General features: G+C 44.6%; 1 protein-coding gene across 1 annotated transcript in view; it reads left to right on the plus strand.

Moving 5' to 3' along the window:
- ERGIC1 (endoplasmic reticulum-golgi intermediate compartment 1) overlaps window positions 1-19,682 on the plus strand; it is a 173,313-nt gene that overhangs the window by 54,539 nt on the left and 99,092 nt on the right. Inside the window, exon 2 of the mRNA XM_082256903.1 lies at window positions 6,647-6,708. Within this exon, the coding sequence (XP_082113029.1) occupies window positions 6,647-6,708 (62 nt within the window). The remainder of the gene's footprint in view (window positions 1-6,646; window positions 6,709-19,682) is intronic.

A 19,682-nucleotide genomic window follows, 5' to 3' on the forward strand; every position in this document is an offset into this window, starting at 1 on the left:
CTGCCAGGGGAAGAGTGAAGGGCAATACTATATGCAGTATGTTTGGATCCTAGTCTGAACCCACCTGAGCAAGCCTGCCAGGAAGCAGTCGCCTGGAGCGAGCTAATCATTGGCAGCCAGGGCATTCCACACCCTGCAGCCGCACATAAACAAGGGGTACGTATGTGTGCCTCTGCGGAGCATGGTATTCCTCAGCTGCTTATGATTGGCCCAGTACATTGATGGACTCGCTCAGGAACTAGGATCTGTACACACTGAAGTGACCGCTACGAGATGGCTGGGAATGCAGATATCACATCCAAGATGGTGGCACCCTGTGGCAGTCTCCAGGCTTCTTGATTGTCTACACAGGGGAGACTTTTACAGGTAAATGAGGTGCATAAAATGGCAAATGTATGTATCAAATGGGAAGCTTCCTGTCAAAATGAATGTACTGTTGACTGGCTCTCCTTTAAATCTAGTGGTCCTTTTTTTTTTGTGAGCACAGTTTCCTTTCACTGATTGGACAGTTTGCCAAGTACGGTAACTGTACTGCAATGATCCTCTGTTTTCAAGGGATCCATAGGAGATCAGGAGCCCTTTGTGTTACTTCAAGAAAGGGTCCCAATTAAACATGAGTTTCCAAAGCTTTTTGACCCTAGCTACTTCACAAAAAGATGTCTATAGACTGGGCATGTAATCTGAATTCCTCTGCTAGTGATCCATACCTATCAACATGCATTTTCTCACCCTACAAAATTCTAGAATTTGCTTCTCGTGTGTATACGTAGACTTGTACTGCCTAAGATTGATGCAGATCTCAAGCCCGACAGGCTACCTTTTAGATTACTGGTAAGTAAATGGAATGGAACCAATCTTTTGATGACTAGCGATCCTTTGTGGGCAGAAGGTAATGGCTTGCTTCTATAAAGACCTAAAACCAGCTTTTTAAGAGTGTTTGTTTATTCTATAGCAGATTATTCCAAGAAGTTCAAACTCCTTGCATACCCTAGATTAAGGTTCTTTTAACAAGCTCCAATTGTACACTGTTCTTCATTTGTGAAACACATGAGCTTAACCTTAGGATAAACTGCTTTAGCAATGGCACGTCAAAACCTTTTATTAAAGTCCCTGCAGATCTGTGCCAAATCAGTGAGCTGTCAGGTTGCCTGGCTCCCGGCTTGTGAAATTATTTCTGTGGACCTTTTCTAATTCAGTTTATGTGGAGGGAGTTGGCTGGCTTGTTGATTTTGGAAAGGGAAGTGGAAAAAGAAAGCTGCTGTCTTATTTTTTTTCTGGGCCATAAGGGATTTGAATGGCGTAATCTTGACACTGTCATAAATAGATTAAAGTGGCCTATGAGGGAGTCGGTCTGTCCCTCCTGACTCGGCTCACACTGCGTCAGCGCATTATAATGTGCCAAGCGAGGCATTAGCTGTCTTACCTGCCAATAGCAGGCATATAGCAGAACAATGAATCTGTGTGTATTATTTCTAAATTACGCAGATTTTGAAAATTTGTTGAGCTTTATGTTGCACAGTCTTTCAAATCTGCATGATCTTTTTGCTTTCAACCTGCTAATTCTGTCCAAGAAACACTGCAGCTGTACTATAGTCCAAAATCCACTTATTTTCTTTATATTTGCTGTACTCCGTTTGAAGGGTTTTTGGTCAAACTTGGCTGCAATGTACCTTTTTTGGTAATTAATTTTACTATATGTGCTATTTGTCTGTGAGCACCTTTATGATTTGGCTTATTTTTTAATTTAACAATATGTCATGTAATGTGAAGTTTTAGCGTGCATAAATTGTCCTGCCTTTGTCCTTTTTTTGATCCCGGTATGTTGCATTAAAATGGTATACAGTGGTAGCCTGCTTACGACTAATGAGAGATCAGTACCTTTTTGCCTGATGGAATTTTCCACTTGCCATCTGTGGAGATTAGTCGATGTTTTGAGTTAAGGGATGTGACGATTAACTGTTGATGAAAAATAACCTTGCTGGCTACTTAAAAGCATATGGACCCTAATGGTGTCACCTACTGAACTCCAAGTATGATCTTTATTGGATACTAACATTTGGTTCAGATTGGACCAATGTAAGTATTCATATCATTGGAAGAGCTGTCAGTCGCTGTAGTAGTCGATGTTACTACAGTGATAGCCATGACCTTTCAGGTCCTTTGCCAAAAGCCCTCCCCTCTGCACACAGAGGGTCACACACTCTGCACTGCTGCCATTCTTAGAATGCTTTGTATTTTTATGTCAAGGCATTCTCGGATTGGACGAGATGGAGTTGTTAGCATCACTGCCCCTTCTCTGAACCTCTTCCAATTCGAAAATTATTTGGTGTTCTATGAATGGCAGCAGTGCCTAGCTAGCAGTGTTAATTTCATCAACGACATTTTTACAGGGACTAAAACAAAATTAAAAGTACAGCACATTTTCATCTACTGACGAGCACTATGATGAAAATCGAATGCGTTTTCGTTGACGAATAAAAATGGGACGAAAATGTGAGGCAGGGACGTTTACCCTCATGAACTAACTTCCGATTTTCACAGACTTACACCTGCTTCCACTCCCAGTAAGCAAGCGAGTTAAAGCGACTGTGTGCACCACGCGTGACGACTGCCAGAGACCAGAGCAGCGCTGTGCATTACAGGCAGGCCTCCCGAGTCCCGACTCACGAGACGACTGCCCACATCCAGAGCAGAGAGCAGACTGTGTGTGTAGTACTAGAGTACATTACAATTGCAGCCTGAGGCCCCCCCTCCCATACCACCATCTGTCCAGAGCACTGTGTGTGCATTATTACAGGGTATCCTCTGACCACTGGCAGTGGCATCCAGGTCATTGTGCATTACAGACCATCCCTAAGACCTGACATCACCATTCAGCACTGTGCAGCATTACAGGCTGCCCCCTGATCAGTGGCCACTGGCATGGCGGCATCCAGAGCACTGTGCATTACAGGCCATCCTTTAGACCTGAGACCACCATCCAGCACTCTGCAGCATTACAGGCCTCCTCAGACCACCATCCAGAGCACTGTGCAGCATTACAGGCCTCCTCAGTCTATCCAGCGTGGCTAAATCTGGATCTGTGAGGTTTGTTCAAACCTTAATACCATAAATAACACATTATTTTTTTTTTTTTTTTTACTCCAGGAGTATATAATGAGTATGGACATTCTATAGAAATGATGTATGATCTCATGGAAGATCAAATACAGCGCTTGCTAAGAACCATGGATGCCAATATCTATATTGCTCTATATGTGGTATGTGAATTACCAGTGTAAAATTTATATATAACAATTATCAAAAAAACATCAAGGTAGACTCCATCAGTTGATTAATTGTGCAAATCGGTGCAAGATAAATAAGCATATAAATGTAAAAACAGCATCAATTTGTATGCGAGGAGTAAAAATCACTAAAAGATATATATATATGTACATAAATAGCCGGAAAAAATTGTCCAAAACATATAAAGTGACTTCTGTGGTCCAAATTAATAAAAATGTCCTTGATGGCACATACATCTTCAATTCAAAAGTGCAAGTGCTCTGGCCGTGACAAACAAATCCCTTGTGAATAGGTGAAGTGAATCACTTACCAAATGAGGTGGGCTCTATATGCCGTATGGCACTAGAACCATTCACGCTTGCAGAGCCCACTGGGCTTAATAGATTTTCCCCCTCTGTGTGGTCCTCCGGAATGCTGAAATTCCTCTATGCTCCGGGGTACTCGATCAGTAGTAGCATGTGGGGGAGAAAAGAAGGCTCCAAATAGTGTGATAAGGTTTAAAAAAAAAAAAAAAAAAAGCAGTCTTTATTTCCCCATAACTCGGGTAGAGTAAGTTAAAAGCGGTTACACATCACTGGTGGTCTAGCAGTGCGAGTTGCTCGTCCTCCTCGCGGAGCAACAGACTCACTTCCGGCTTGCGTTCCACCTCTATCGTGACGTAATGAAGCTGTGCGGTCCAAACTGACGCGTTTTGTCACCGGACGTGACGAACCAGGGCCTGTGGTCTGATGAGACCAAGATGAACTTATTTGGTCCAGATGGTGTAAAGCGTGTGTAGCGGCAACTAGGTGAGGAGTACAAAGACAAGTGTCTTGCCTACAGTGAAGCATGGTGGTGGGAGTGTCGTGGTCTGGGGCTGCATGAGTGCTGCTTGCACTGGGGAGCTACAGTTCATTGAGGAAACCATGAATGCCAACATGTACTGTGACCTACTGAAGCGGAGCATGATCCCCTCCCTTCGGAGGCTGTACCGCAGGGCAGTATTCCAACATATTAACGACCATAAACATACCTCCAAGATGACCACTGCCTTAGGCTCCATGTACACGGGACTTTGTTAAAAGTCCCTTTGAATGCTGGAATTTTTAGGACGTTTGAAACGTCTGTTCAGCCGCGTTTGTACCCGCGTTTAGCGGGCGTTTAGCGGCGTTTGCGGGCGTTTGCGTTTAGAAGCGTTCCTAGAGGTCAAAAAAATTATTCCCCTTTAAAATGGAAAAACGCGAACGCTAAATGCGGGTCATCGCGTTTGGTCGCGTTTGTGCGTTTGAAACGCCGGGAAACACACGTTCGAACGCAAATAATTGCGTTCTAAAAACAGTCCCTGAACGCAACTGCCTGCAAATGACTGTAAACGACCTGGTGTACATGGACAGATAAGATAAAATGTAGATGGGTTCAGGGGCTTCTGAAAAAAACGCCCAACTGCTCCTAAACGGCCATTTCCAGCGTCCCGTGTACATGGAGCCTTACTAAAGAAGCTGAAGGTAAAGGTGATGGGCAGGCCAAGCATGTCTCCCAACCTAAACCTCATTAAGCATCTGTGGGGCATCCTCAAACGGAAGGTAGACTAGCACAAGGTCTCTAACATCCACCAGGAGTGGAAGAGGACTCCAGTGGCAACCTGTGAAGCTCTGGTGAACTCAATGCCCAAGAGGGTTAAGGCCGTGCTGGAAAATAATGGTGGCCACACAAAATATTGACACTTTGGGCCCAATTTGGACATTTTAACTTAGGGGTGTACTCTCTTTTGTTGCCAGCAGTTTAGACCTTAATGGCTGTGTGTTAAGTTATTTTGAGGGGACAGCAAATTTACACTGTTATACAAGCTGTTCACTCCCTACTTTACATTGTAGCAAATGGTCATTTCTTCAGTGTTGTCACATGAAAAGATATAAGAAAATATTTACAAAAATGTGAGTGGTGTACTCACTTTTGTGAGACACTGTATGTAACCCGAAGCGTTTTGTGACATAGTGTCACTTCCTCAGGGGTTGATTCACACACTATTTTAAATCAGCAAGACATCACATGCTCATGACCTAATGGTGGTCACCTGGAACTGTGGGTGTGGGATTTTTAGGGCCCAGCAGTGCAAACAGGACAAGATGGGATGGCTGGCATGGAGAGCAATCCAACAAGTCCTCCACCAATGGCATAGTGGTATGTAATGGAATAATGTAGCCGACCACTGTGGAGAGCCTGCACTTACAAAGCCATCCACCGTTATGCCCCAAGCTACATTGCCAATGTTGTCTCCAAATGTTGCCCAAACCGTCCTCTCCACTCCTTCCAAGACCTCTCCCCTCATCATCCTCATCCCACAACCCACACATTGTCTGGCTATCTCCTTCTCTGGCTGCTTTTTAAGCGATCCCTGAAAGTCCTCTCTTCATGGAAGCCTATCACATCTCCAACTAACTGAACTTGTATCTCCTCCATCAGGTCATCCTCCACCAATATAATCTTTTGTACCCCTTGCCCCAACCGATTTAGAATGTAATTTCTCTGAACAGGGCCCTCTTAAACCTCTTGTACTGGCTCTCTCTTTAGATTGTAAAGAGCTGCACAAACTGTTGGTTTCTATATAAATCCTGTATAAAAACAAACCAGAGCAAGCGTGTAGAAATATTAAAGTTTTATCATATTACCCTTCTTTAAAGCAGAACTAAAGACCAAACTTTTCATTTCATTTTTGCATGGAGTAAGGGAGGATTATAATCCCTATCCATTTTTTTTAGTCCATGTCCCATTAGGGAGATTTGCTTTCACTTCTTCCATAGCCACAACAGGAAGTGAGAGAATCTCTCCAAAGTGAAGAAATCACTGGTAAATCACTAGTTCACCAGAACTAATGTCCCCATTCCTGATTTAGACATTTGGGATTCTCACTTTTAGACTCGGTGATGACCATCACCAGGGCAAATGGAGAGGTAAATCTCTGTAATAGAGACACAGACAGCACACAAAGCTGTTATGTTTTCTATTTCCTTTTCAATCTAAAATTAGGAAAAAGAACAAAAAAAAACCTACAGGCCTGTTTTAATATTTAAGATACGTTCTCACTAAAAACATACTATTTTTTTTGTCCACTTGACTCTTAGACCAGAAATGGGCAGATCTCTGGAGCTAGCTAAACAATGCACATTAAAGTAGTAGGTAGTCTTTGCTTTGTTTGGAGCCTTTTCACACGTGGTAGTGGAACTTCTGGAATGGGAAGTCCAGAGACCTGTCATTCGTTTTCCATCTTCTTAGATCATTTTAAATGGTTCTGTTGCATGCACTGATGAGCATTCTTTCATAAACCAAATGTATTGTTAATGTAAACATTTTTATAATTTTATTTATTTTTTTCTTTAAGGTTTGACATCTACCGGAAGGTACCCAAAGATCTTACACAGCCAACGTACACTGGAGCCATCAGTGAGTAATTCTAAACTTGCAGCTTTTTTCTACATCTTAGGTGGGAAGAACCCTACTGAGTTGAATCTATTCAGGGGCAAAGTGACAGGTTCCTCTTCTAGACCCCTACCCTCGCCCACTAATGTTCTCCTTTGCTGCACTACCCTACTGCTCCTTTCACCTGTGCGAATGCTGAGAAATACCTGATATTTCAAGGTATGGAGAAGCAGGCGTCCTCTTTGGTTTCATCTTAGGATGTACAGTGGTAGCCAGGCCTCAGGGGGCCAATAGTCAAGCCTAAACACTGTCACAGAAGGGAGTTATTAAGTCCTTAACCCTGTGCCAGCTCCATTGTCTAGATGTAGGACTCTCAGAAGTGACAGAGCAGCTGGGGAGTGCAGGAAAGATTAGAATCCTTAAGGGGGACCCTATGAAAAATGTATGTCCTGTTTCCCTGAATATGCTAAATTGTAGACTTTTTAACCACTTGACCTCCGAAAGATTTCCCCCCCTCCCCTTCGTGACCAGGCATTATTTTAACTGACAATTGCGCAGTCATGCAACGCTGTACTTAAATTCAATTTATGTCCTTTTTTTTTCCCCCCACAAATAGCGCTTTCTTATGGTGGTATTGGATCACTAATGCATTTTTTATTTTTTTGTGCTATAAAAAATAAACCGACAATTTTGGAAAGAAAAAAAAAAACTATTTTTTTTTTTTTTTTTACTTTGTGCGGTAAAACGTATCCAATAAAAAAAAATATATATATATTTATTAATTTTTTTTTTTTCTAAGCTAATCTGAATTTCTGAACCTGAGAGTGGTAATGTCAGTTTAAAATTCAACTCGCATTCCAGTCACATGTTTCCTTTCTCCTGGCTAAGACATTTCTTCCTGGTATTTATTTTTTCTGACATCAGAACTGATTTGCACAAGACTGATATCTGAACAATGGCCTTCTTGTGCCATGTACATTAATCATTTAGGCTGTGCTTACCCGTGGCTAAGAACAGTGATTACTGAGAGTGACGCTGTAACTACTGTTTTAGGAAGTGTACTTTTTAGATTAAAAAAAATAAAAAAAATAATGTATCTTTTGTGAAAGGTTGTCTATAAAAGAAAAAAAAGTTGAATCTTATTAGTTCCAGATATCTATATGGGCAGAATCTTTTTAGGGATTCATATCTTCTATTGATATCCAATGAGGGAAAGTAGCTAAAATGTAATTGCCTTTGATGCTCATGATGTATGGGGTATATATTAAGTAATAGAAATATTGAGGCATATCCACCAAGAATAGTCATTTACCATTTTATTAAACGTAGCAAGTTTAAACGTGACCAGTTACTAGGAACACAGTTCTCGTATCAGATACTTTTAAAAAAATAACACTAAGAGCCCATTCACACAGGGGTGACACGACTTGCCGGGGCGACCTGTGAAGTCGCGGTGCACAGCGGCATGCGCGGACTTCATATCATTGAAGTCAATGCAAGTCGCCTCCAGGTCGCCCCAAAGTAGTACAGGACCCTTTTTCTAAGTCAGAGCGACTTGTGTCGCTCCTATTAGAACGGGTCCTGTGCTAATCAATGGCAGGCGACCAAGTCACCTGACAAGTCGCGCTAGTGTGAATGGAGACTAAATGGTGTCAAACATTTTGGCAACAAATGCATTGCTTGTGTTCTCTTACAAAAAAGTAGCAGTACAGGCCAGGTTCTATGGGAGATATCACTGAACACAGTGATGAATATGAGATCAACACTCGTGGAAAAGTCAGTTTCTGAGAACTTCGATCAGTGATTTTTTTTCTTCACTTCAAAGTAATTTAGCAGCACAGGAACAGAAGATGTATGTACTCCTTTTTTTCTTTTTTTTTTCTTTCTTAAGGTTTTCAGACTTTAAAGTTGTGATTCCAGGGGTTTAATTTCACTTTAAACAGTTTGTTTGGGCCAAGCTGTATTTCCATTATAGAACAGCTGCTTTGTGTGCATTCGCTACATAGTTAAGCCTGGTACACGCGGTCATTTTTTATTTTATTTTTCCCTTTATTCAACCCAGTAGCCTGAACGAAAAAAAAACCTGAGGCGTTCTGGAAGATGTCACTGAATAACCATGAGATTTTGGGACAGCGATCCCCCTTCTAAGCTAGTGTGTTCTGACAATGGGATCGCCAGAACACACCGGTCAGTGCTTGCAGCCATTGGCTGAGAGCGCTGATCGGATGCCGATCATCAGCTTCTGATTTTTCAGCATCTTGTTGGGCAGAAGCTGGCCGTGAGATTGGATTCTGTCAAATAAGGCTACACAAGCCGAATGTCAGCCAGTATCGACTGTAACAGGGGATATTCAGCCCATGTGTAAGGGGCTTTAGTGGAAATTTGTTTTGACAGCAATACAGGCAGCTTCCCATCTGTTGCTGGAATGAGAGTCCGGTTGAGTGCTTCTCCAACATTCAGGAGAAGTCTTGTATTTTGTTCAGGGAATAAAAGGCTTCCTCTGATTGGCTGAGGTGGTGTGCACCTCGTCCAATGAGAAGAAGCACTTGTATTCATTGATAAAAATACAAAGCTTCTCCCGAATAGCCGGGAAGCACTCAACCGGGCTCTCTAAAATTCCAGCAGCAGACGGGAAGTAGCTTATACTGCTGCTGGAACTTAACACTGCTTTCTCTGTCTCTCTGTCTCTCTGTCTCTCTGTGTCTCTGTGTCTCTCTCTGTCTCTCTGTCTCTCTGTCTCTCTGTCTCTCTGTGTCTCTCTCTCTGTGTCTCTCTCTCCCGCTGCTGTGTCTCTCCCGCTGCTGTGTCTCTCCCGCTGCTGTGTCTCTCCCGCTGCTGTGTCTCTCCCGCTGCTGTGTCTCTCCCGCTGCTGTGTCTCTCCCGCTGCTGTGTCTCTCCCGCTGCTGTGTCTCTGCAAATCAGTAAGCAGAGTCCCGAACAGCTATGGCACTTATGGACATTGCTGGATCGAGAAGGGGGTTGGTAAGTATTAGGGGGGCCAAGGGGAGCTGCTGCCCACAGAAGGCTTTTTATCTTCATGCATAGAATTCCTAAAGATGAAAAAACCTTCTGACTTTAATCCCTTTAACCACTTCAGCCCCACAATGACCAGACCATTTGCATGGTCGTGCAATGCTGTACCCAAAAAAAAAAAATTGATGTCCTTTCTACCCCCACAAATAGAGATTTCTTTTGGTGGTATTCGATCACCTCCTGCGATTTTATTTATTTGTTTAACTGTAAACAAAAAGAGCGTCAATTTTACTTTCGGTTTTAAAACCCATCCAATAAAAAAATGAAAAAAATCAAACTACTTCATCAGTTTAGGGCAATTTTGTATTCTGCTACATATTTTTGGTATTAAAAAAACCCCAATTAGCATATATTGATTGGTTTATGCAAAAGTTATTCCGTCTACAAACTATGGGATATTTTTATGGAATTTTATTTTTCACTAGTAATGGCGGCGATCAGTGATTTTTAGCGGGACTGTGACATTGTGGCGAACAATTTGGACACCGAACAACAAACTTTTCCCACTTTTTTGGGAACCACCAGTGAAACTATCACATTAATCAGTGCAAAAATATGCACTGTTACTGTTCTAATGACACTGTCACGGGTTACAATCAGGGGCGATCAAAGGGTTAAATGTGTCCCTAGGGGGTGCTTGCGAACTGTGTGGGGGATGCTTTGACTAGGGGAAGCCAGAGATCAGTGTTCCTGCCTAGCAGGGACACAAGATCTCTATTTCCTCCCCTGTCAGAACGGCTATCTGCATTGTTTACATAGGCAGTCTGCCATTCTGCCTCTCTCGGCAATGCTCACGGGTGGCCGGCGGACATCGGATCCGCCAAATGCGCTGATTAGTTCCCCTTTCTGTCCAGTCAGTGCGCGATCTTGCCTCCGGCGGCACACGCTCCCTGGTGTACAAAATGACATTGTACAAAATGACGTACAAGTATGTGATTTTTTGCGCAATAGAGCCAACCTTTTGCAGTAATTGTACGTTAGGCGGGGGCAAGTGGGTAAGGTGTTTGTTGCTATTTATTGATTGTCATGCCTTTTTGCTGAACTGGGCAGACAAAAATCTCTGCAATATGCCCTAGACACAACAGCAGCCTTTCCTGTAGGAAAAGAACCGAATAGCTGAAGAAAATGCAACCAGGCTAAAAACCATTCCCACTCAAAGGATTAAAGCTGAACTTTGGGGAATATCCAAAGTTACCCTTGCACTGGGGCTTCCCTGCACTGTAAAGCTTTGATGCTCATTTTTGACCAGGTGAACATTTTAAAGTAGTTATACCTAGCGTATCCCTCACTCCCTTGGCAGCCAGCATTTTCCTCTTCCTTCTGTTGCTCTGGGTTGTGGGCAAAGTGTCTTTGCTTCCAAAACAGGACCGCCAGTCCTGCATTGTACATTATGACATCAGAGTGCCTGAACCTGACAGAGTGCCAAAGAATAGTGGCTTTGGGGGACAGGTCACATAGCGCAGAGGAAGTCTGGGGGTGCCAGATATAAGGTAAGTAAAAGTGCTTTTAAAATTGTACAATAAACAAGCATTTAACCTTTGCTGCGCAAGTAAAGTGCAACATCAAGGGTTACTTCCATGGATTTTCCCTAAAGTCCAGTTTTATCTAATGGCCAGATGTCATGTTCTGGTGCTCCTCTTATGCTAAATGGCCTCTGGATGTAGTCCTGGCTGTCCGTGTGCCCTTTAGAGATCTAACTGCAGCCTGGTCATTTTTGTAAATAAATGTGCTTTTAGTGATTTTGTTTAAGTGGTATTACACCCAAAAGTAAACCTTTATTTCTCTAGCGCTCATCGACAGACGTAGTCCTCGGTGATACACCACCTTCGGGTTATGTTACCTCCGCAGGAGCAGGACTAGACAGGAAATTAAAAAACTCTGGCCACACCCTAGGGGCAGTCCCAGAGGGTATATCCTCTCTCTCTGCCTCAGCAAATCAGTTATTTTCTGTCTAGTTAGGAGTAAGGACCTAGACACCTTGCTGGGATCTTAGGTCCTGGCAAGAATTTTTTCTTAAAGGATTTTTTTTTAGACAGCTTTTTTCTCCAGTGTTCCTGTGAGATCTTCAAGCAAGAAAGCTGAACTGGGCGACGGGCTGGATGTTGAGATCCGGTGGTCACCCCAGTTCAGCCTACGAGCGCGTGCAGGCCATAGCTCCGCGCTGGGTCGGCCGCGACAAAGTCCCATTAAAGGACTGTCCACGCGAGTTAAACGTCTCGCCGAAACGCCAAAGACCATGAGTCACGGCGTCCGTATCGGTCGACAGCCCTCCCGCCCCGGTGGAGAGGGGTACTGTCAGGAGTTGGTGCCCGCCTGGTTCCGGTATGGTGAGTAGTATGTTCCCCCTTTTTCCCTGACGGGTTTTGTGGTGAACGCGGGCCCCTCTCTGTATGGTAAGAAAGAGTCCTTTCTATCCTATAACATGTCACAAATCCTCCTACTTTGAGTGTGATTTATGTGTGCAAAAGCCAGGAGGCTTGGCTTGGGAGCTAACAATCTATTGTATACATGTTTTAAAGATGTAATCTGTGGCATTCTGGGAATCTTATGGGTTAAGTATAAGCTACCTACCAGTCAGAAGCCACGGACATGTAGACTGCCTTCCAAATCAGATCTCCAGCTAATAGCAGGCCTCCCGAACGGCCACGCGGTCCGCCAGGGCCGGTACCGCCAACCACGCCATATCCCCATGCAGAGAGAGTGTTGTGTGCCCTGCAGCACACCGCTATTCAGTTTAGGCCGCCGCCATTTTTTTTTTTTTTGCTGGATCGCACGAGCCGCCATTTTGGCGTAGCCTCGTGTCTCCAGCATGGGGGCGGCCATGTTTGAGGTGATCCTACACCTCGTGGAGCTTGGGGGAGGCGCCGGAAGGCGTGCAGAGGGGCGGAGCCGCCTCCTTTCTTCCTGGGCAGCCAGCAAAGAGACTTCCTGTTTGTCAAGACAGCGCTGTAAGCTGTTGCAGTTTAACTCTGAGCATCAAGTGGTGAGCCTGGGGGTCTATCTCTCTCTCTCTCGATCGATAGGGATCCCTAAGCAGGTAACACTAAGGGGCTTTTTGTGGCGCTGGGGGTCAGAAAAGAAAAAAAAAAAAAAAAAAGTTTTTTTTTTTCTTTACTTTTGAATTATATTATCCAGGAAGTAACTGGAGTTATTATGGACCCTGCCACACATATTCCCCCACCTGTTTCCCTCGAGGGGGCCTCGGGACCCGCCGGTGCACAGAGTATAGAGTCATTTACAGCAATTTTGGAGTCTATGGTGGCTCGGGTGGAGGCGGCCTGTCAGGGACGGGGGTCAAGGAAGCGACCCCCGCCTACCCCTATACCATCTGACACCTCTGACTCAGATTCAGAGATGGTCACGGCAGTTGCAGGTTCCTCTGCAAGGGCTGTTATCCCAGGTAAAGCCCCCTCAGACAGTGAGGAGGACGCTTCTTCTCTTGCTATAATTCAGGAAGAAGCATTGGTGGACGCACTAGTTGTGGCAGTGCAAGAAACCTTAAAACTTGAGGCTTTACCGGCAGAGGCAACTGAAACAGAGAGGCCTTTTGGGACTAATAAGCCCATCAAGACGGCGAAGGCTTTTCCTGTACCTAAATGTTTTGGTAATCAGATTAAAGGAGAATGGGAGCATTCTAAACGTACCTTTACTATTTCCAAGCGTATTGCTAGACGCTATCCGTTTGAGGAATCCATCATTAAGAAATGGACGGTACCACCAGTCGTGGATCCGCCTATTTCCAGGCTGAATAAAGCCACGGTTATTCCAGTGGAGGACACTTCGTCCTTTAAGGATCCGGTGGATCGAAAGATAGAAGCAGAGTCCCGCACTATCTTTTCTCTGATAGGGTCAGCATTTAGACCAGTAATCGTTATTGGTCTAGTTTCCCAGACACTTACGGAATGGGCGAAAATGGTACGCCAAGATCTTAGGGGAAAAGATATTCCCCAGGAGACATCTGATTTGATGGAACAGATCATACAAGGGCTACGGTTTATCTGTGACGCAGCCTTGGACACTACTCCCCTATTAGGGCATGCATCTAAGTTAGCAGTGATCCTCAGACGTGTGCTGTGGTTAAAATGCTGGTCAGCTGACCTAGGTTCCAAAAAGACCTTGACCAATCTCCCCTTTCAGGGGAATTGTCTATTTGGAGCCAACCTAGATGAAATCATTAAGGATGCCACTGGGGGCAAGAGCACTTTTTTGCCACAGGCTGCAAAAGCTAAGGGACCTCGCAACAAGCGAGGACCTTTCTTTACCGCCCATAAAGGGCGCCCGGCTGGTACTAGCGGGAAAGGCAAGACTCCTCCAGGAGGGTTCAAGAAGGGGACCAACCCAGCCAAACCCGAAGCAAAGGAGTACACAGCCTGAAGGTGCGCCCCCACCCGGTTTCAGGGTGGGGGGACGTTTTCACCGGTATTCAGGACATTAGATCGAGCATCAACCACTACTACCGGTGCGATTCTTCCCTTCCAACATTTAAGTACCACAGGAAGCGGTAGTTACCGTTCCCTGAAAAGATCTTTTCCTTTACCTTTTCCTAAGATTAGTCCCGATACCTCACAGGAATCGGATCTGGTTGACCAGATAGGCCAAGTAGCCTCTAGTCGGGTGACTTCGGTCCCTGAGGTTCAACCAGAAAAGATCACCTTTCCTGATAACTATCAGGTATCTGATAAATGTGTGGGAACAGAAAACGACCAGACTTTCTCGGATGGTCGGGGCCAGATAGCTCTAGGGACGCCTGGTTCAGATCCAATCAGCGCCAGTGGTCCTAGAAATTCTAGGCTGGCCTCCTCAAGCCGGCCTGGCCGACTTGGACATGTTAGTCGCAGACGTTCCGTGGGAACTTCGTCTCAGGGAGTGTCTGTGGTCTCAAGGACCAATTTACCTTCGTGCTTTACAGTCGCTGGTTTTAATGGCCTGGCCATTGAGACCCAAGTACTGAAGGACAGAGGTTTGTCTACTTCAGTCATTCCTACCCTTATTAAAGCAAGGAAAGCGACTTCCAGCAAAGTCTATTATCACACATGGAAGACTTATATTGCGTGGTGCGAATCTTTAGGATTTCCTCCACGTACCTATTCGGTGACTCGAATATTGGCCTTTTTGCAACAAGGGGTTGAGCAGAAGCTAGCCTTGAGCACCATCAAGGGTCAAGTTTCAGCATTAGCAATCTTCTTTCAGAAGCCTTTAGCTACCAAATCCTTGGTGCGGAATTTCATCCAGGGGGTGCGGCACCTGGCTCCTCCAGTCCGCGCGCCCTTACCGCCCTGGGATCTTAATTTGGTTTTGTCGGTTCTACAGAAACCTCCCTTTGAAAACATCAGGGAGATTCCCTTGCTTACTCTATCCCAGAAGGTGGCCTTCTTGGTGGCTATTACTTCTGCTCGCAGGGTGTCAGAACTGGCTGCATTATCATGCCAGTCACCATACCTAGTGATTCATAGGGATAAGGTAGTACTTCATCCTAAGCCATCTTTTCTTCCCAAGGTGGTTTCAGATTTTCATCTGAATGAAGATATTGTACTACCTTCCTTGTGTCCTCAGCCCAAGCATCATCGGGAACATGCGTTGCATTCCTTAGATGTGGTTCGGGCAATCAGGGTATACCTGAAAGCTACGGAATCATTCCGTAAGACGGATTCACTTTTTGTGATCACGGATGGCCCCAGAAAGGGTTTGCCTGCATCTGCCGCGACCATTGCCAAATGGATTAGACAAACGGTGGTACAGGCTTATTCTATTAAGGGTCAGAGTCCTCCGTTCCCTGTTAGGGCGCACTCCACTCGAGCGCTCAGTACTTCCTGGGCCTTTCGCCATCAGGCGTCAGTGGTCCAGGTATGTAAGGCGGCCACCTGGTCGTCGGTACATACCTTTACAAAATTCTATAAAATTGATGTGACGGCATCGGCGGATGCCTCATTTGGCCGCAAGGTTTTGCAGGCCGCAATTTGAGGAGACCGGTGGTCTACCTCGAGGGTTTTTTTCTGTTTGAAAAAAAAAAAAAAAATTGTTTTCTCTTTTTTTGGTTGAGTCTCATCATTAAGGATGAGCATTGTAAACTTCTAGTTGGCACCGGTTGGGCCTTCTAGATTGGGATTGATTTCCATTTTCCCACCCCTCAGTTGTGATACTGCTCTGGGACGTCCCGAAGGTGGTGTATCACCGAGGACTACGTCTGTCGATGAGCGCTAGAGAAAAATGGATTTTTGTAAAATCTTACCGTAAAATCCTTTTCTCTTAGCTCATCGACAGACGTAGTCCCCGCCCCTCTGTTTTGGAGTTGGGTTGGGTTAAATTCTCTAAGCACTGCTTTTTCACATAACTGATTTGCTGAGGCAGAGAGAGAGAGGATATACCCTCTGGGACTGCCCCTAGGGTGTGGCCAGAGCTTTTTAATTTCCTGTCTAGTCCTGCTCCTGCGGAGGTAACATAACCCGAAGGTGGTGTATCACCGAGGACTACGTCTGTCGATGAGCTAAGAGAAAAGGATTTTACGGTAAGATTTTACAAAAATCCATTTTTTTTTGCAGTTTACCACTTAGTTGTAATGGCTTCATTAGTTTTTATTTTTTAGACTTTTTCTCTTATTTTCACCTGGTCCTGCCAGGAAGTCTGTTGCTTTCAAGAGAAGCTCTCCTGCAATTGGATTAGGTAAGAGGGCTGAAAAAAAAAAAAACATTTACCACTGGCAGGGATACTTACAATGATGAGCTTTTATTCATGTGAAAACTTCATCCCAAGAGGAATAAAAGGCTGTTAGCTGTAACTGCAGTGTAAGCTTGAGTTTGGCTTCATTTAGTGTGCATGGGCGTCCGCAGGTAGGGGCAATCTACCCCTTTCATGTAGTTAAGCCACTTTATACCATCCTGTCTGGTCTGTTTATTAATCCTGTGTGCCTGTGTGTCTTTGTATGTGTTTTGAAAAAAATAAGCCGTTCTCTACCAGTTTTCAGAGGGTCGGGTGCCGCTCATGTGACTCGTCGGCTCTCTCCTTTCCCCGTCTGACAGCTGCCTGCTACAGGCAGGGCCAAGGATTCCTCACTGATGTCAGGCGGGAGGAGAGAGGCAGCGGGTCATGTGAGTGGCAAGTGGCGCTCTGAAAACTTGTAAAGAATGGCTTATTTTTATAAAACACAGGGGCACATAGGAATATTAAACAGACTGTAGACAGGATATGAAACTTTAAATGAAACTACAGCAGCAGGAGGGGAGGGGGGGGGGGGGTTGGCACAGACACAGGAGCAGACAGGCAGGGAGAGAGGGGGGCGAGAGGACAGGAGGGCTGAGGATGAAGGAGGCACGTGAACTGACCACAGTGTCAGGGCTCAGCAACCATGGTATACCGTGATCAGTTTACAGAGGGGAGGACATAGCCAGGCATGATCAGCCAGGTGTTTTAGGTGATCGAATTGCCCAAAATTACACAGCAAAGTGCTGTATAACATGCTTTAAAGGAACAGGATGATTTTTTTTTTTTTTTTTTAGATTAATGCTTTAAAAATAAATGCTGCTGTTTGCTCTTTAAAAATACTCAAAATAAGAATAATGACTAATCCCCCCCCCCTTCATGACATTGTTGAAAAGGGGAGGAGCATGGGTGACTTTAAAATGATGCCCCCCCTTAAAGTTCTGCTGACGCCCATGTTGGTGTCTAAATCTGCTAGTACATCAAACCCCCCTCCCCAAACTGACATTTCTGCTGTGCCTCCTGTGTTCCTTCAACCAGAGTGGGAGCACTCTAATACAGGAGGTGTTTAACTGGGGGGCAGACCACTAGGTGAAAACAGAGGGGCAAAAAGACTAAAAAATAAAACGAATGCAGCTACCTCTAGTGATTGGTAAGCTGCAATATAATACATTTTGGGTTTAATACTGCTTTAAAGTGGAGTTCCACCCTATTTTTATACTTACCTCCATCTTCTCGCTCCGGGTCACCTGAAAAAGAAATGGATAATCGCATATTTTTTTTTTTTTTACTTACCTCGTAGCGAAGAAAATATACTTACCTTACTTCCTTCTTCCTCCTTCCTCGGCCGCGGCCCGTCGTCACTTCCTGGCTCTGCAATGATTCCTGGGAGCTGGACGTCATAGCTCCCAGGAATCATTGCGCCTGCACCGGCCCCGACGTCAGTTCCGGGTCGCGCGCGTCATCCCCTTCTAAACAGCTTCTGGGCATGCCCAGAAGCTGTGGAGGGGTGACGCGCGCGACCCGGAAGTGACGTCGGGGCCGGCGCAGAGCATCGTGGGACCACAGAAGGCGGAAGAAGACGCCGAAGAGGACGCGCTGGCTTCAAGCTGCCCACATCTGAGATGGCAGCGCTGGACAAGACGTTTGCAAGGTAAGTATTTCGTCTTGCAGGTAAGTGCAACCCGGGACAGATCAGAGGATAGCCATTGTGGAATGCACTAGCCCTGACTGTCCCGGGGGTATTAAAAAAAAAAAAAAAAAACAAATCCAGGGTGGAACTCCGCTTTAAGTAAAAATATGTGAACTTAAAATAATTGTAAGGGTGTCCCTATTGTGATGAGCTCAGCTCTTGTGCTGTATAAACATTAGAAGAACCTCCTAATGTTTGACACTTCCCAAGTGGCAAACATTAAAGTACTACTAAAAGGACCTTGCTTAGTGGCACACAGAGCAGATTGTTACCATTCTTATAAACAAGACTTATCCTTTGCAAAGTCTTCTGGGAGAAAGAGATATAATGAAGTAAAGCTGTTTTACCCTGAGAGCAATCAGTTCATGTCCCTCCTGCTATTCTGCCTACTGCCAGTCTGATGACCACCTGCTCTGACAGTCTGCTCAATCCACTACTTAAGACATTTAAAGAGCATGGATCCATGGGACAGCTTTATTGCAAATCTACTCCACATAGCAAGCAGCTGTTGAACTAACAAGCAGGATGGATTGTATTCTTCCCATATGCAGTGCTAGTTAGTAATACAGAAAAAGGAACACGGTACCAGAACACAAATGATCCAGCGCTGGCTGGTAATTGTGGCAGGGCATGCCTTTATGCATGCAGTGTATGCATTGTATAGGTTTTCTCTCTTCTGCTGTTATATATATATGCTAGAATCCTACAACATACAGTATTTGTTTTACAGTGCCTTGAAAAAGTATTCATACCCCTTGAAATTTTTTCACGTTTTGTCACGTTACAACCAAAAACGTAAATGGTATTTTATTGGGATTTTTTGTGATAGACCAACAAAAAGTGACAGTTGTGAAGTGGAAGGAAAATGGTAAATGGTTTTCAATGTTTTACAAATCTCTGAAAAGTGTGGTGTGCATTTGTCATTTGTATTCAGCCCCCCTGAGTCAATACTTTGTAGAACCACCTTTTGCTGCATTTACAGCTGCAAGTCTTTTTGGGCATGTCTCTACCAGCTTTCCACATCTAGAGATTGACATTTTTGTCCATTCTTCTTTAAAAAAAATATCTCAAGCTCTGTCAGATTGGAGAGCGTCTGCACAACAATTTTCAAGTCTTTCCAATTCCCAATTGGATTTAGGTCTTGACTTGGACTGGGCCATTCTAACAAATGAATCTGCGTGTCTGACCTGCAAAATACCTTTTTCCCATCCACAATGCTCTTAAACATGTGCACTTGTATAATATTTGTGCATTCATTTGTAGTAAGATTACTGATACGTGGTTTATGTTGCACCACTTGGAACAATATGCCATTGACTAATTTATACCATGTGCCCCCCACAGACAGCAAGAGGTGTTTTAGTTTCTTGTGATATCTAGAAATATGGTAGGTCCATAATATGTACGAATCCTCAGATACCTAAACCCCAAGGCTTCTGATGTACCATTTAGAACCATAGGGGTTAAACATTAACGCCAGATCCCTCCTGGTTCCGCGTGGGGCTGCCATTTTGCTGTAACCTGTGTACGGCGGCCGTTTTCCTGTGGTTTGCCATTGAAAATGGCGGCGGCCATGTCA

This window comes from Pelophylax lessonae (assembly GCF_965119305.1).
Source record: "Pelophylax lessonae genome assembly, chromosome: 4".
In the NCBI taxonomy this organism is placed as follows: domain Eukaryota; kingdom Metazoa; phylum Chordata; class Amphibia; order Anura; family Ranidae; genus Pelophylax; species Pelophylax lessonae.